At 40.3% G+C, this 15,825-nt stretch overlaps 2 protein-coding genes across 2 annotated transcripts in view; both read right to left on the bottom strand.

Annotated features, from left to right (window-relative positions):
• The window catches only part of LOC149833816 (NEDD8-activating enzyme E1 catalytic subunit-like), a 32,489-nt gene extending 31,713 nt beyond the window's left edge, over positions 1–776 (bottom strand). Inside the window, exon 1 of the mRNA XM_090009867.1 lies at positions 401–776. Within this exon, the coding sequence (XP_089865993.1) occupies positions 401–511 (111 nt within the window). The 5' untranslated portion in view covers positions 512–776. The remainder of the gene's footprint in view (positions 1–400) is intronic.
• A 9,573-nt stretch (positions 777–10,349) lies between these two features.
• On the bottom strand, positions 10,350–15,154 carry LOC149833815 (protein trichome birefringence-like 11). Its single transcript, XM_090009866.1, has 4 exons — positions 14,692–15,154; positions 12,272–12,661; positions 11,824–11,982; positions 10,350–10,911 (listed from the first exon to the last, which is right to left on the bottom strand). Exons 1-4 carry the CDS (start codon positions 15,105–15,107, stop codon positions 10,554–10,556), a joined length of 1,323 nt encoding a protein of 440 aa, XP_089865992.1. The 5' UTR covers positions 15,108–15,154; the 3' UTR covers positions 10,350–10,553.
• Positions 15,155–15,825: the final 671 nt, after the last annotated feature.

Here is a 15,825-nt window from a genome sequence, read left to right as displayed (position 1 = left end):
CCCAATTCATAATTATTAGCATTTTGGCACCAACCCCACAATTCCCCATCACTTAAAACATCGCTCCAATCATACACTTGCCACTTATAGTATAGAACAACACAGCAAATCTCCATGAACTAAAAACAGAACCAATAAACCCTTTTGATAACTAATATTACCATCAGCTGAACAAACGCTTGAGTGAAAACCCAAACAAGGTGGGGACAAAGACGATCATTATACATCAAAATTGGTGTTAATAGTTGATATTATTCAAAAACGAAAGATGGGTTTTCTGGTTGTGAGAGGATCAATAGGCACAAGAAGGAAAAAATGAAAAAAAAAATCGAATAGGAAGAGAAGGAAGAACCGAACAATATTAGTTGTCATGGACGAGGAAAGGGAAAGTAAGCAATACCTCGGGGCCTGGTTCGAAGTTTTGGCCAACGAGATGCCCCGGACGAAGGAGCAGTTTGTCGAGATCTCTCCATTTTCCGGCGGCCACGCCGTTGTTGTTACTGTCCGCCATAGCTCTCTCTCCCTCTCTCACCTCTTTGATTTCCTCCCTCTTACCTACTCACCTTCCCACCCCAGAAGACGGAACAAAGGCTCCCCACACTCTAGCGTAGCTGAACTGAAGCATCTCTGGTTTCAAGGGCGTTGAAGACGCTTCCCCGCATCGGCTTTTCAGAAAGCATAAGAATGTCCCTTTGTTGTGGTTGTTTCGTATCGCTTGTCGACGTTTGTGGGACCTGTAAGCTTTACCAAAAGCACCCGCAGGCTTTGACACGAAGACACGAGTACGATCTAGCACGGGACACGATTTCCACACTCTATGTTCACAAACCTCCTGGAAAGTATTGCCCACGAGAACAAGGTTTTTTTTTCCAAAAATTTAACTAATAAAAAAGTATCTTTTATATGTTAATATACGAGAAATTTTTTATTAAAATATCATTAAAAGTGATTAGAAGATCATAAAAGACAATAAAATAATGGCTGTGCGTATCAGATCGTGTCACGAGGGACGCGACCGAAATAAAGTCGTAGTCGGCAAGTCAAAAATTATATTTCAAGAGGTTCTGGTTCAACTTAATAAGAGATCAAACCCCCTTTGGAATCTGACCATTTTTGCATGTGGCTAACTTAAAATCGTGGCAACTTTCTCAAAATAGCAACTATGTCCACCCAAAACGTTTTTCCTTTATGAATGATTTTCTCTCTTAGGAGGTGTTCGTCTCATGGTTTTTCGCATGTGAGACTCTCTTTCATAGGTAATAGGGCTTCTTTCTTACAGATAAAACAAACATGTCTATAAAAAATATATGATGAGATCCACATAATAAATGCTAAAAAAACAGTTTTTCTGTCAAAATAAGTTCATACATCTTCTCGAGAAAGTACTTTCACTCCAAGGTAGTGCTTTCAAAAGAAAAGAGTTCTTCATACCAACAATAAGTAAAATCACCTTGAAGAGATGAAAATAAATTAAAAGTCCTCAAATTGCAGTCACCTTTTAAGGGGCAATTCCCTAAGGCTTGCAACGATATCAGGATTTTTTTTAATAAGTTTTTCAATAACAGTCCATGACTCATGAATGATAGACAAATTCATCCATGCCTTACCAAGATTGACAAATTCATCATTACCATAATGATAAACTTTAAAAAAGTAAAAATCTCGTTTTTCAAAAACTTGCAAGAATTTAAAAAAAATCATAATTCTCACATTATTTTTGGCAAAATCTTGGCAATAAAAAAATAAAATAAAAAATACAAAAAAATATTTTTATAAGAAAATATTAATAAAATTGTTTTAAAACTAAAAACACAAGGTTTTTTCATGATAAATAACCATTTAAAACGAGAATATCATGTTTAAATCGTGATATTTATGTTTCTTCATAAATCTTGCGATATTTTGAAAAACTTGAGAGAAATTACCGTTTTAAAGTTTCTTTTTTGCAATATTATCGCGAGATTTTCATAAATCTCGCGATATTTGTCACTATAATCGTTACCTTTTTTGGATGTTGGGATAGGACTGTTAATAACCTTCTACCACGGTAACAGTGAACCGTGATTACCTATTTAATTGATCTAGCTAAGTAAGCATTGACCAAATTAGCCTCATGAATTACACGCAAAGACACTAAACCCGAGATGAAAATCCCGGTAAGTGCCAACGAGCACCTCTTTCCGAGCAACATCTCTGGCAGCATCGTCTAGTAGGACTTTGCGTGTAATGTGATCCATATCTAATAAGATTCACTTGACTGCACCATATCTTAGGATTCACTTGACTGCTGCTTAATGCAGATATCAACTAAGTTCCTGAATTAGGAGTCAAAGGTAGAGAAATAGCCATTGGCACAGCAATAGGCATGACTTCATGCATGAATATCCTTTGAAAAATATCCAAAATATATTTTTGTTGGAAAAGAACATGACATTTATTCATACATGTGATTTCTATCCCCAAAAACAAATAAAGATCTTCAATTCAATAAACTTTTCAATGAACTCTTATGATTTTTTTGTTATTATAATATCATCTATGTTGTAAGGCCCGAGGTTTTTTTTTTTAATCGGACCTGATTGGATCTAGATCTGGATCCGATCCGAACCCGAACCCAGGTACCCCGTCGCCTCCCCTGGTGCTTATTTAAAGCATGCAGGGGGTGAGAGTTTCTCATTCGAGAAACCTTGCTCCCCTTGCCCTTTCTCTCTCCTAGTCGCCTCACTGACCCTTGCTCCCTCTTCGCTTTTTTTTTTCGACCACCGTTGTCGGTGACCCTCATCGGAGGAGCTCTCTCTTCCCTTTTCATTGCCCACTCTCTCTCTCTCTCTCTCTCTCTCTCTCTCTCTCTCTCTCTCTCTCTCTCTCTTCCCTCGTTTCGTCTGATGCCCCCCTCTGTCCCCTGCAGCTCGCTGGAGCCCCCATCAGCCACCCCACTCTGCGCCCGACCTTCTCAGGTAACCCTCCTCCCTCTCTGTGTTGTCTTCTTTTTATTCTTCTTCTCCTTCTTTTTCTTCTTTTCCCCATTTTCACAGAGGAGGGAATGGGCCCCTCCATGCCATCCTGTTTTCGCAGAGGAGGGGTTGAGCCCCTCTTTGTTCCCTCTGTACGCAGGGGAGGGGCCGAGCCCCTCCCTGTGTCCCCTGGTTGCAGGGAAGGGGCTAAGCCCCTCCCTGTCTCTTATGTGTATAGGGGAGCAGTCGAGCCCCTCCCTGTGGCTTCTATTTGCAGGAGAGGGGTTGGGCCCCTCCGTGCTTCTTCTGTACACAAAGAAGAGGTCGAGCACCTCCCTGTGTTCCACTACTGCAGATGAGGGGCCTAGCCCCTCCCTGCTCCCTCTATACGTAGAGGAGGAATCGGGCCCCTCTCTGCGTTATCAGAGCAGGCAAGGGCTTTGGTCCTGCCTCTGCGCTTCCTGGCAAGCAAGGGCGAAGCCCTTGCTTCCCTCCTTGTCTCCCTTTTTGGGCCAGGTTCGGGTTTGGCCTAACAGTCGAGCCCACCCCCTTTGTCTCCCCAATTTGGTCAAGCCAACAGTCGAAAGGCAGAGGATGTACCCCTGTCCCCTACCCCTTTTAATTCAGCAAACCGGCAAGGCATGCCCCTGCGCCTGTCTCTTTTGCAGACCAGACTGCGGGTAGGGGTTGCGCTCCTGCCCCTTACTTTTTCTTCCTTTTATATCCAACTAATGTTTTGGCTTTTCGCAACTTGCATAATGGATCCCGCTCGAGCCCCACGGCCAGGCATGCACATTACTTACACTCGAAGATGCATGCAACCTCGAGACTCTCCAAGGTAGGGAGAAGTTGTGCAAAGGACAATAGACAAACTAAAATAAAGCAATTAAAAATTAAGATGAAAAAGAAAGGACAATGGACGAACTAAAATAAAGCAATTAAAAATTAAAATGAAAAAGAAAGGACAGTGGAACGAACTAAAATAAAGCAATTAAAATTAAAATTAAAAAGAAAGGACAATGGACCATATATATGTATGCGTATATCTATATACATATGCCTTTAATTCAAGGTTGCAGTTTCGCAATCCTTTTCCTTTTTACTTTTATGTCTTTACTGCTTTATATTGCCGTTGCGCTTGATGTGCATAGGCTTTTTACTTTCGTATTTACTTTTATGTCTTTACTGCATTTTGTCTTTACTGTTTCTACCTTTACTTTACCGTTGTGCATTATGTGCACAGGTTTTTGCTTTCGTAGATTACTTTATGTTCTTTACTACTCTTCTATCCTTTATGCTTATTGTCTTTACTTCACTGCCACGCTATAATGCACAAGCTTGTTTTTACAGTTACTATTTTGTGCCTGCTTTGCCGTCATGCTTTAGTGCACAGGCTATTGCTTTCGCTTTACTGCTTTTGTTTTTCTTTGTTGTCGCACTTAGAACATAGACTTACATTTTTTTGTACTTGTTACTCCTTAAATGCAAGTCTCATAGGGAGCGCAAGGGTGCATACCATTTTTGCTCTTTTTTAGAAGACGTGAATTTATGTACAGGCGCTTCGGTCTTAAGAAGATGATTCCTTGCACATATAATATAAAAACTTCGATGAACAAGTTGTTAACAACCACTCCTCGGTGTCCCCAGTCACCAGAGTTAAAAGACGGGACTACTTGAAATTATCCTAGGTGATAGATCACATGAATTTCTGTAGAAGTGTGATGCATCTGTGATCACGAATGCCTTTAAAGAATTCTCTTTTGGTCACTGACCGTCCCCTTATGAGCGGACTCAGCTAGCTATACGAGGTATCATAAAATATATAGCATAATAAACCTCCAGATCAATCTTGATTGTTTCTACGTTTCACGTCTGTGTGTACCCACAATTCAGCTAATATCGAAACAAAGATTATCCTGTTCACATTATAAATTGATTGTGCATTTTGAAATAGATGAACTGTTTATTGCTTATGCTTATGTTCTACTAATTGCTTTCTGCTTGTGGAATCAATTATACATGCTAGAAATAGATTATTTCCTGCATAGTTAACTGCTCATGCTAGTGTAGCTTAAATATTGCTTAAAACTATTTATCATACTAGCATAACATGTCTTGCCTTAATTTTCTTCTATATTGTCTTATTTGCGTACCTGCCAGTTTTTTGTAAAACTGACACATTTTATGGGCACAGGTGACGAATAGGTTTACCAGACAGCCGATGGCATGATGTGAGATGACTCGAGATCTCACTCCTCTACTCGCAGTTTTATGCTATTTTGGTTTTGAGGTTTGTATAAGGAGAAACCCTAAATTTTGTATAACTGAAAGTTATCATTAATACATACTTGGCTCACTAATGGTCTTGCTAAAAGTGTTTTTTATAATGATGATTTCAATGATGGATTTTTACGGTAACATGCTCAAAGTTGTCAACTTGTTTTGTTTTTCAAAAAAAAAACGTTTCTACTGATAAAAACTCTGAAAAATGAAAGGTTTTCTAAGTATTTTCAAAAGTTTACGAGTTTTAAATTTTGGGGTGTCACATGTGTATACCAAAATATAAACAATTTGATGTGTGGATCCATGGATGAATAGGGAAGTGTTAGTCTTAGCTCCAACAAAACAAAGAGAGAGAAAAAATAAACTAAGATAAGAGAACTAAGCTTTGGGGGCTTGTTTGCACCCATAAAAAGTTCTCTAAAAAATTAAGGGTTGTGACATAAACACATTTTTCAATAAAAAACCATGTAAAAAGGCATTTTGAATATCCAATTACTAAGGTTGGAAGCTCGATGGTGGTGTGTTGCCTCAGAGGTGGAAAGCAAGGTTCTCTGACCTCAATCCGAGGTGATTAAGTCACCTTCATTGATCTTCAATCGATTTCAATTGAAAAGAGGGCTTTTCTTGATTTTTTTAGAGAAAAAGATATTCTTTGACAAGCTTCTTCCACTCGGCAATTTTTGTCGAGGTTGCTTTCTCCTCTAACACGCTGATCTTTTGGTGCAACCCCTCTCTCTCACTATTGCTCTTCCTTCTTTCTGAGGGTTTTCTCCCTTTTGGGCAAACGGGTATCGAACCACTACTTGGTGATTTCCCTCAGTGCTTGAGTCTTTTCCTTTGAGGTCGTGCTCGATGATGACACTCGATGACTTTTAACTATGCTTGAAAATTTGATTTTTTTTTTACGTTTAATCACACTTTTATGTTCTCTATTGTCTAATTTTATGCAAAGAAGAAGTGGATTGTGTTGAAACAAATGGTGGCCAAAAACAAGATTTAGAAAAATCAAGATCTAAAGCTTAGAGGCATATTCTTAAGATCGCTATTTTTAGAACTTCAATTGCCCCACTTTAGAATTTTTGAAGATGTGAAAAGGGTTTGTTCAGGACTGAGTTTTTAAGATACTAGGCTTGGAGCTCAAAAGTGTCACTATTTCGCAAGATCAGGTGGCCTCTCTCATACATGAACTTTGTAAGCTAAACGAGAACAAAAGAATAGAAAAGGAGAGCTTGAGAATCCAAAAATCTAATCAGCCAAAAGACGAAAATGAAGAGATTTATGACTTTAGGAAGGCCAATATTTTTTTTTGTGATAACATTTTGAAACTTGGATGAAAATGATCCTAAACGCTCACCTGCCTTTGATCAATGCTTAAGAACCTCCAAAATCGTCTAACAGTTACAACGCCTAATAAACACCATATAAATGTTATTTTAGGTCTTTCAAATAGCCAAATCAATCGAGAAATGAAAAGTCAAAGACGACTTGGTCAAAAGGATAAGGTGCAATCAAAACTAACCTTGGTGCCTTCCATGCGCCTCGTGTCTCGTGTCTCGTGTCACCGTGAAGTGCAAAGTGCACCATCAAAGCACTACATTTATGCCTCAAGCGCCCTTACGCACAAAACGCACAAACACACTTATATGTGCATGAACAATGTATTCGTTTCTGCATGAAGCACAATAACTTCCGCAAGCCACCGTAAGACACGAGTTTTAAAAGTATATGATACCGAACAAAAACTCTATTTAAACCACAACAAATATCTCTTCCTCTTAGATATGAGATTAAACACTTTTTAAAGCACTTTTGTGGAATCAATCAAAGCACCAAAACCTTACAAAGAAATGTGAACTTTTCCATCATCAAAATAAGGAAATATTTTGCAACTTTTCCCAATAAATTGTTGTGACAAAATCACTCCAACTATACACTATTCCGGTGGCGGGCACCCTATGCACCAACCACCAGTAATCAGGTATGTGTTCGTACCCTAACACTTCAGTTTTTGCCCAAACAAGAATTGTTTTCACCGTTTGCCAACAAAAATAAATATTGACAGATTTTTTTATACTAATTTTTTCTATCCTTTCTTTGTCCCTAGTTTGAGGGTGAATGATCTCTGCTAGTCAATACGCTTGCACCTATCAGGCATGTTCAAGAAGAACTAGTCTATGCTCTGATACCACTATAAGATATGAAACGTGTAGTGTGTGTGTTGTTACACAGAAAATTGTCACGGATAGATAATTTATCTTAAAACCTCTACCCTTCAATTTCCCTTGATTTTTATAGTTCAGAAATTCTATAAAGTTTTACACTTGCATGCATTGCAGAACTAACTCCTAGGAAAGAGACTAGATTGAAATATGTTCAATGGAGAAGTGCCCTTTTAACACCAAGGGCACAACCCTTGAACCAAATATGTAACTATATTTTACTTGTATATTATTGTCTTGATTTATGTTAAGTTCATAGTTGGAAACTACAAGTCAAATCATGAGGCGACAAACCCAGTCAAAAAATTTGGTAACTCATTCTAGTCCTTACATTGACTCGATCAAGTCAGCCAAGTTATAGTTATAAATTAAAAAAAAAAAACCAAAAATATAAAATAAAGCGCACTATTTTTTTACTTTTGAACGAACAAAATGGTAAATTGAAGGCATGCTACATTTAAGGCCCTTCCAAAATAAATGTGTAGGGTTGGGTGGATGAAAGGCCTATTTATAATAGAATGTTGGATGACCTTCCTCGCCGTCTCATCATATGGAGCTATGCTTTTGCAAATACACATGACAAAAATACTAGTGCACTTTCATGAAGGCAAGGTGCACTAAACAAAGCCAGGATCTGCCCTCCAAGGTGTGCCATGTGATGGCACCTGATATTGGCTCCACTAAGCACCACTTCTTCTAACTAGAAAAAAATATTGGAAAACTTATATATAATATAATATTTTATTAACTAGAAAAAATATATAACCCATCAATCAAAATATATCGTGATATTGAGATGGTTGAATGTTTTGTTTATATTTAAGAAAAAAATATCTAAAAATTAAAATAATTTAGATTTTTCTTTAATATACATATAAACATATATATTTAAATATACATGTAAGAAATGTACATTTAAAATGAATATACACTTTAAAAAATAACTTTGTATTTATGAAATATGTATTTGTGTTATTACTTTTTAATAACCGAGTTGACTTGTCCGAGTCACTGAGTCAGGTTTGACATATTCTATACCGAGTTTAGGGAATGCCAACCATGGTTAAGTTAGGTACATGTTAACTGCTACGTAATTGTAGCCAATCAAAGAGTGATGCGACTGATGGGGGTGTTAACCATCAGACCATGAAAATCACCTTTCCTTATTCTTTTCCCTCTTTGACTGTGACCTGCTTTTTATTTTTCTCTTCTATTTTTTTTTTCTTTTTTATTTATTTCTTTCTTCCTTTTCTTCTTCTCTTTCCTTCTCCCTTCTCTTGTTTTCTATTTAATAATAATAATAATAAAACCCAAACCTGGTAGAATCCACGGCTTTTTATATTCTTTGCCACTATTTTGCTAATATTTTCAGGTCAATTAAAAATACAGATATTATCGCGGATATTTTCAAAATATATATTGATGACTGATTTTAACTCATTGGGGCCGAAGCAAAAACTCGAGGGGAGAGAGAGAGAGAGAGACGATCACAAAATTTTAAAGTTGAGCATTCGGGGAGCCCATCAGAGAGACTCTTTGCCTATGAGGAGGAGTAAACAGAAAAGGGGAGCAGACTGCAGAGCCACCCACGCACCGGCCTTGTCCACCACTCTTTTCTATTCCCGTTTTCAAAGAATGCATCTTCTTTCCCCTGCAGTCAGAGTCACCACCCACCCTCAGTTACTCGTCTCCAAAGACCCTCCTCTCCTCTTGCGATCACGCACCTCCTCCCTCACACCCACCCTCCACGCGCACTGCAGAGAGAGGAAATGGAGCCTAAATTTCAGCATCGCAGGCCACCCAAAATCTCGTCTCCCGTGTTTTTCCGAGCAAATCTCCCCGTTCGCCAGGACGCCCGACGTTTTCTGTGCAGCGAGAAAACGGAGACGGTTCGGCCCAAGGAAAATCCGACACGAGGTGAAAAGGTTGCTTCATTTCCTGGTCTCCCTCAACAGATTGTGGCACCAGTCGTTGCTTCTGAAAGAAGGCCTCTGTGATGGGTTTTCTTCTACCTTGCTTGGATCAGAGGATGGTGGATTGAGGTTGCTGCAGGGTCTCATGGGTGGCGGATGGAAGAGAAGACGGCGATTTAGAGGATCTCGTTGGGGGTTGGTTTTGGTTCTTCTTCTAGTTGTCCTTATCCAAGGACATGATACTGCTGCTGCACTCAATTGGGTCTCCTCAATTTGGACAAGAAAGTCGACAGGCATCATCTCCATTTTCTCCTTTATTTTCAGAAGACGAGGTGCTTGGTGAAATTCATTGATTATTTAAAAGAGTCGAGGTTTCGCTTAGATTTGCACCTTGTTTGTGTTCATCTTCATTTTTTATGTTATTCCCTTTGTTTTTAATAAAATATCTCGATTACCCAAATATGAGTTTTGGTGTGTGTGCCTGAGATCTCAAATCACAGGGGCCCACCTGTGATTTGTACTTGTTTTAGTTGCTTAATCACAGGACACCCCCTGTTATTTGAGATCACAGGATTTAAATCCTTTCTGAAAAGAGCTGCCGAACATGCCCTTATGCATCACGCATTGGCCGGACAGAGTGCCGTATCAGTTTCCGACCACACTGCCAAAATGGCTCTGCTCAAACAACAGTTTTGTTTGGTCAGCAGATCTAAATGTTGAAAGTTACGTTCGGGTGCCTCAACAACCCGTGAGATTTCAAATCTCACGGGTTGCCGTGATTTGAGCATGAGATTTCAGGCCCTGAGAAAGCGATTCTGAATGATCCAACCGAACGTTCCCTAAGAGAGTTACTCATGAAATTTATGCCTTTCTAGTCATGGAAAATTGGTAACAGCCACACTGGTTTCTGGTATCAACACGGACGGAGAATTGGAACAATGGGTTCACTTTCAAGATGACTTCATGGGCGACTCAGAATCTAGTGCCAATTCAGAATATTTCTTCCTTTCAACTTTCATCAATTATGATATACATCGTCCTGTATTGAAATTTCTGTACAATCAAATCTGCACAATCTCCACACCTCTTATTGAGAATCCAAATTGTCAAACGAAACTTCAAAAACTCCTCTGCAAAAATTGGCAGCTAATGCACTTCTTGTTGTGCATCGCTCATGTTCCCAGCTAGCTGGTTGGTGGGGCAGCAATCTTCTGGCGTCTGAGGAGGGCATAAAGAAGTTCGTTCCACACATCCGGCACTCCAGGCAAACACCAATGGCTGCAGTCCTGCCGGTGCATTAAGCTTGGGCCCATTTCAGGACCAATGTAATAGATGGATGAGTGCCCGTCTTTGCGGGATGCAGTCATATGAGTCACATTCATCACCTCCACATCCAGTTTATTTCTTCTCTGCTGATGCTCAGATAGAACATCCCTGACCATGGTTACCATATTAATCCATGGCTGAGTATGAATTGGTACGGGCTCCAGCTCCGGAAGCTTTTCCTCGTTACAACTGCCCCCAGTTTTCCAGTCACCTCCCCTGTGAACCCAACCAAAAAAGCTCAAACATTTAGTTCATAAAGTGTAATGGGATATACAACGCTTTCAAATTCGTGGGTGTGCCAGGATAAACTCCACAAACCATTGACAAGCACATAGATCAAGTAATAGAAGATCCTGGGAAGTTGTTTTATGCAATGCAACAACTGCATGTGGTAGGAAGTACATACAACGGCAGTAAACCTGGAAGCACCATAGACTACTGTTCTGGTATATCCTACCGCAGGAATCAGCATATTTCAGGAGCAAACAGCTGGTGGTGGAAGTATCACACAGCATGCACAAAACTTCATATTCTAGATAGGAATTCAATTAGGGGCGGTTTGAAGGTTCTCAAATCTGAGAGAGGATCCTTGGATTTGAAAACCAAGGATGCCGGGCCTGAGATGTGAGGATCTCTGGCCCAGATTTGTGCCTCAGATCATTAACAAGTGAGTATCTGAGGTATGGCATTTGAAAACTCTGGATCTTGGCATGGGGCTCACCTCTCCGTGCCACATCAGATCCTGGTATCTCTCAAACGCACCCTTACAGAAGCACCACACTGCAGAAACGACCATGCAACTGAATGCACTCATCCTGTGGTCCTTTCAGAAGAAAGGACTAAAAGTCCTGTAAAATTTGAAGTATTAAAAAAATAGAGGAAAATTTTGACCACACAACTCTTTGTTTCTATTTCTGAAAAGTTTGCAGTCAAGTACAGCAAATGATATTTAATCAAAGGTATGTTCAGACCTCCATATACTTGTACTTTGCAGTGTTATTGTAGTAGTTAATCACATGGCCCGGGCGTCCAGGCACACACACACATGCATATGCACACACTATACATCATAACTAATTCTAAAGAGAAAGATAATCCAGCTCACAAAGAACGCAAATCATAAATTACCTGAAATGAACAGGAGCATAGGTTCGAAATATAACTCGAGTCTTAGTCTGATCAACTTCTTTCTCAATCCAGCCCATTACAGTCTGTATTGATCTGCGATATGCACTCTCCACACTCATCCCCATCCTCACTTTCTTTCTCAACTCAAAATAACATCCCCTACATAGCAGTAATGAATGACAAACAAATTATTATGAACTAAACATTCCAAACATAAATTTGTAGGAAAAATCATCACCAATAAGTAGAAAGACGCATTTTCATAAGCTGAGGATTTTTTTGCCAAAAAGACTTCTGATTAAGGCAATGAATCACAAGAACAGATTTCTTGAACAGCAGTGTTGGTTATGATAGCACAAACTATCTTAAGTAACATCAGCAGAATATAGCTATGTTTGGTAACATTGTACAAGAAATTCAGAGTTTTACGTAATTTCAAGCTGCTTACCCCCGTATTGTTTTCTCATAATTCCACCAATGTCCTGTGTTGAATATCAGAATATCTGCATTCTTCCATTTTCGTGAACTCCAGTCCATGACGTCCAATTTCAGGGCCATCTTGACCTCTGTAGGAGAACCCTTAGGTGGGTGGCCCTGAAACACTAGAAATGGTGCTCGATAGTACTCAACTGTGCAATTATAATCGTGGAATTTGAATATGAGAAATCCATTGTGCTTCGTGATTGGGTTCCCATTTATTTCATAGACCGAACTCTTGTTAACGATTGCAGATGAGAGCATGCAGAGAAGAGATTCCCACTGATTTCTTCCAATAGAATCACCCACGAAAACAAGCCGCTGGTTTCTCAGTTTTTCCAGCATCAACGTCGGATTGAACCTACAGAGGCCAAAATCAAATTTCATTAAATTGGAAATGAAAAATCAGATTCCAACAAGAACCAGTACAGCACATTTTGGTCTATCCAATATCCAAACAAAGAAAATTGACCACTTAAGGAAAAGATTGTGAACATATGCAAACAGAACTTAAAATCTAAAAGCAAGGACATCAATTTTGTAGCGGCAATGAGAATAAAAATGTGTTCTTCATCTTTACATTGAGAATGTAACACGTAGATTCAGAGGAAAGTTACAGGGACAGGTACTGATAGGGTGGCTACCATTGACAGGGGCTTCTAGATTCAACAAAAAGGAAGTTTTCATGAAGCTGAACTCAAATGAAATGAAAAATATAGAATGATACAATTCCAAGTGACGTTCCTCACAGCCCTTAATCAATTCATCATCATTTCCCCCATCAGGTCGGCAAATAATAGCTGAAGTAAACTGAAAAAGAAAAATACAACCAGAAAATAAGTATAAAACTTGGGGTAGATTACATATGGGTGCTTATCTTGTGGCAAATTTCTGTTTAGCAGCCTCAGTTTTAAAATATCTAAGATAAATGCCTACCTTTTGAATAAATTGTTCAAATGGCTCTTTCAAATTATACTTTCAAGTTTCAACCTTTGTTCTTTGCTTAAATTATTGAATGCCACTTTTGGAGCTCCTCATTTTTGTAGCTACAGTTGAAGATATAATTCCAGAACCACCTACTTGGATAGAAGCTCAAAGCACAAAGTTTGCTTGGTACAAGAAAAACCTATCTAACTCGGACAGAACTCCCTGATAAACTCTCCTTAAGAAGAGGAGTCTGGTACCTCACACATCTCGCATAAGTTAGAACTTGACCGAGGAAAAATGCTAAAACAATTGCAGCCTTTTAGAATATCAGAGAATTAGGACTAAAACGCTTGATCATTTGTATCAAACGTCCTCTAGGCAATTGTCTTAAGCGTCTTGATAACAGTATACCACTAGCTGTTTGCGGAGCAAGAAAAGAGAGAAATTATTGAACAGGATATATGGTCGGTCCGTGACCCTCTGCATACTTCCTTGGAGTGATCTCTTAGTTCGTGCCCGGGATGAAGACAATGGGGTTGGCCCATTGATTTCTCCTTCCTTTTGCCACATTTCGTTCAAAGGTTTAAAGCTGTTTGGAAAGGCCAACTTGATCCTTCTCCAAAGGGAACACACTGATTGCTTCAAACTTTATTTTCCAAAATCTTATAATTCAGGATCTCGTTTGGACATCATCCTGAGTTTTATGCTTTGGCGTTTATCACGTCGATCTATGAAAAAAACAAACAAAGACCTTCGGTGGCTCAGAAATGTCACAATTCTATAATTCAAAAGAATATAGGTGGGTGGTGCATAGATATTCAAGAGGGTCACATGTCTACAGAGAAAAGAATTAGACAACAAAACGGTGGCAACATGGCCAAAACAATGCGATCTCGTACGCGTATAAGGTCACACGCATTCCACCAATGGTTTTTTTTGGCTCGACGCAAACACTAGCCCTTCTACGCGAACGAACACGTTGAGGGCAGAGAAAGATCAGGAAGCGAGTCCATCGTGCACACAGAGGGTAGAACCATAGAACCAACCGCACGAGAGTCTGTTTCTGTCCTTGACCAAGAATCCAAGAGCATTTCAGTAATGTTGGCCAGGAAACCCAAAGGAAGCTTCCCCTCGTTGCTGCACCGCCAGGGGAAGAAGAAGAAGCCCCGCAGAGGCCATAGTCTTCTTAAATGACGAAATTACCCACCCTTACCGTGACGCAACTACCCTCATCCTTTCAGATGACGAAAATGCCCCCCCGCCCCAAAAAAAAATGCTTTCCATCCATGGACGAACTCCCAAATCCAGGAAGCGAAGGCAACGCGGATTCTCCGAATCCATTGTCTCCACTGCCGAGGAGGAGCAGCAGGGTTCCCTCTCCGTCATTCGATCAAGAATTCGATGGTATTTCGGTAACCTCACGAAGGGGAAAACCAGTAGGGAGAAGAAGAGTCGTGTTCTGACCTTGGTAAGTTGCAGGCGTCGGGCTGCCACCGCCATTTGGTATAGAGGTCGTCGGGTCGTCCGTTCTCCGAGCAACGGAATCCCTGGTCGAGGAACCCACAGTCCTCCGATCGGTAGAGAGGGTAGCCCTCGTCCCAGACCCAACTCCCAGCGAAGACATCGCAGGCGGCTGGCGCGGCGAGGAAGTCCGGTAGGGAGGCATTGAAAGCGGGCGGGAACCGGAGGCCGAAGGGGAGCTGCTGGGAGAGGAGAAACCTCTTGCCGATGGAGAAGCCCCTGACGTCGGCGTAGAGGAAGATGAGGAAGAAGGCGAGGCTGAGGGCCAGCAAGAAGACGACGAACGGGGACGAGACGCTGGGAGGCTCCAGTTTCTGAAGCCGCCGGAGTTTCTTGACCAACTCCATCCTGAAAACCATACAACAAGAAGTGGACAGGGACGGACAAGATCTCGCTTTTTTTTTCCCCTTCAATCTTCAAAGGGAGGAGGGAGGTCCAGTGCTCGATCCTGTGGCCTCTGTAGCAGATTGTTCTCGAGGAGAAGAACAAGTTATGTGGTCACCCAGAGAGAGAAGAACAGTGTCTTCATGTTATTTCCTGGTAGCGAGAGAAACGCATTTATCTAATGGTTTTCAGATCAACAGAGAGAGAGAGAGAGAAAGAGAGGACTAGTTTATTTATGTTATTTTCCGAGAGAGGGAGGCGTGTTGATGGGAGGGAAGGTGTAAATTGATTGCGGTTTCGGCTTTATTCCTTTTCAAAACTTAATATGGTGATTTTTTATGGTGTAAATTACGATAGAAACGCAGTGAATGGGGTCGCCACTGGGGTGTCCCGATGAACATGGATTAGCCTTTGAGTCCACCTCCCGCAGCATGGTTCGGCGGTGGCTCACTCCACCACTTAGCTATGTTGCTCGGAAAAAATTATCCAACGTTTTTTGGCGCATAGACGGACACTCTTTTTTTTTACCATAATTGACACAACTCATCTCGTAGAACTAAGTATCATACTTTATCGATTCGACCACACCGGGGTCATATGAATGTCTCAGTGAGTTTTCAATCTTAGTCTTTCACAATAAAATGCCAAACGAAACTGCCATAAAATGGCTTATTAGCAGATTAATAAATCATT

The sequence above is a fragment of the Nuphar pumila genome, chromosome 6 (assembly GCF_984573655.1).
Source record: "Nuphar pumila chromosome 6, dmNupPumi1.hap1.1, whole genome shotgun sequence".
Taxonomy (NCBI): Eukaryota; Viridiplantae; Streptophyta; class Magnoliopsida; order Nymphaeales; family Nymphaeaceae; genus Nuphar; species Nuphar pumila.
This window is presented reverse-complemented; position numbering and strand designations above follow the sequence as displayed.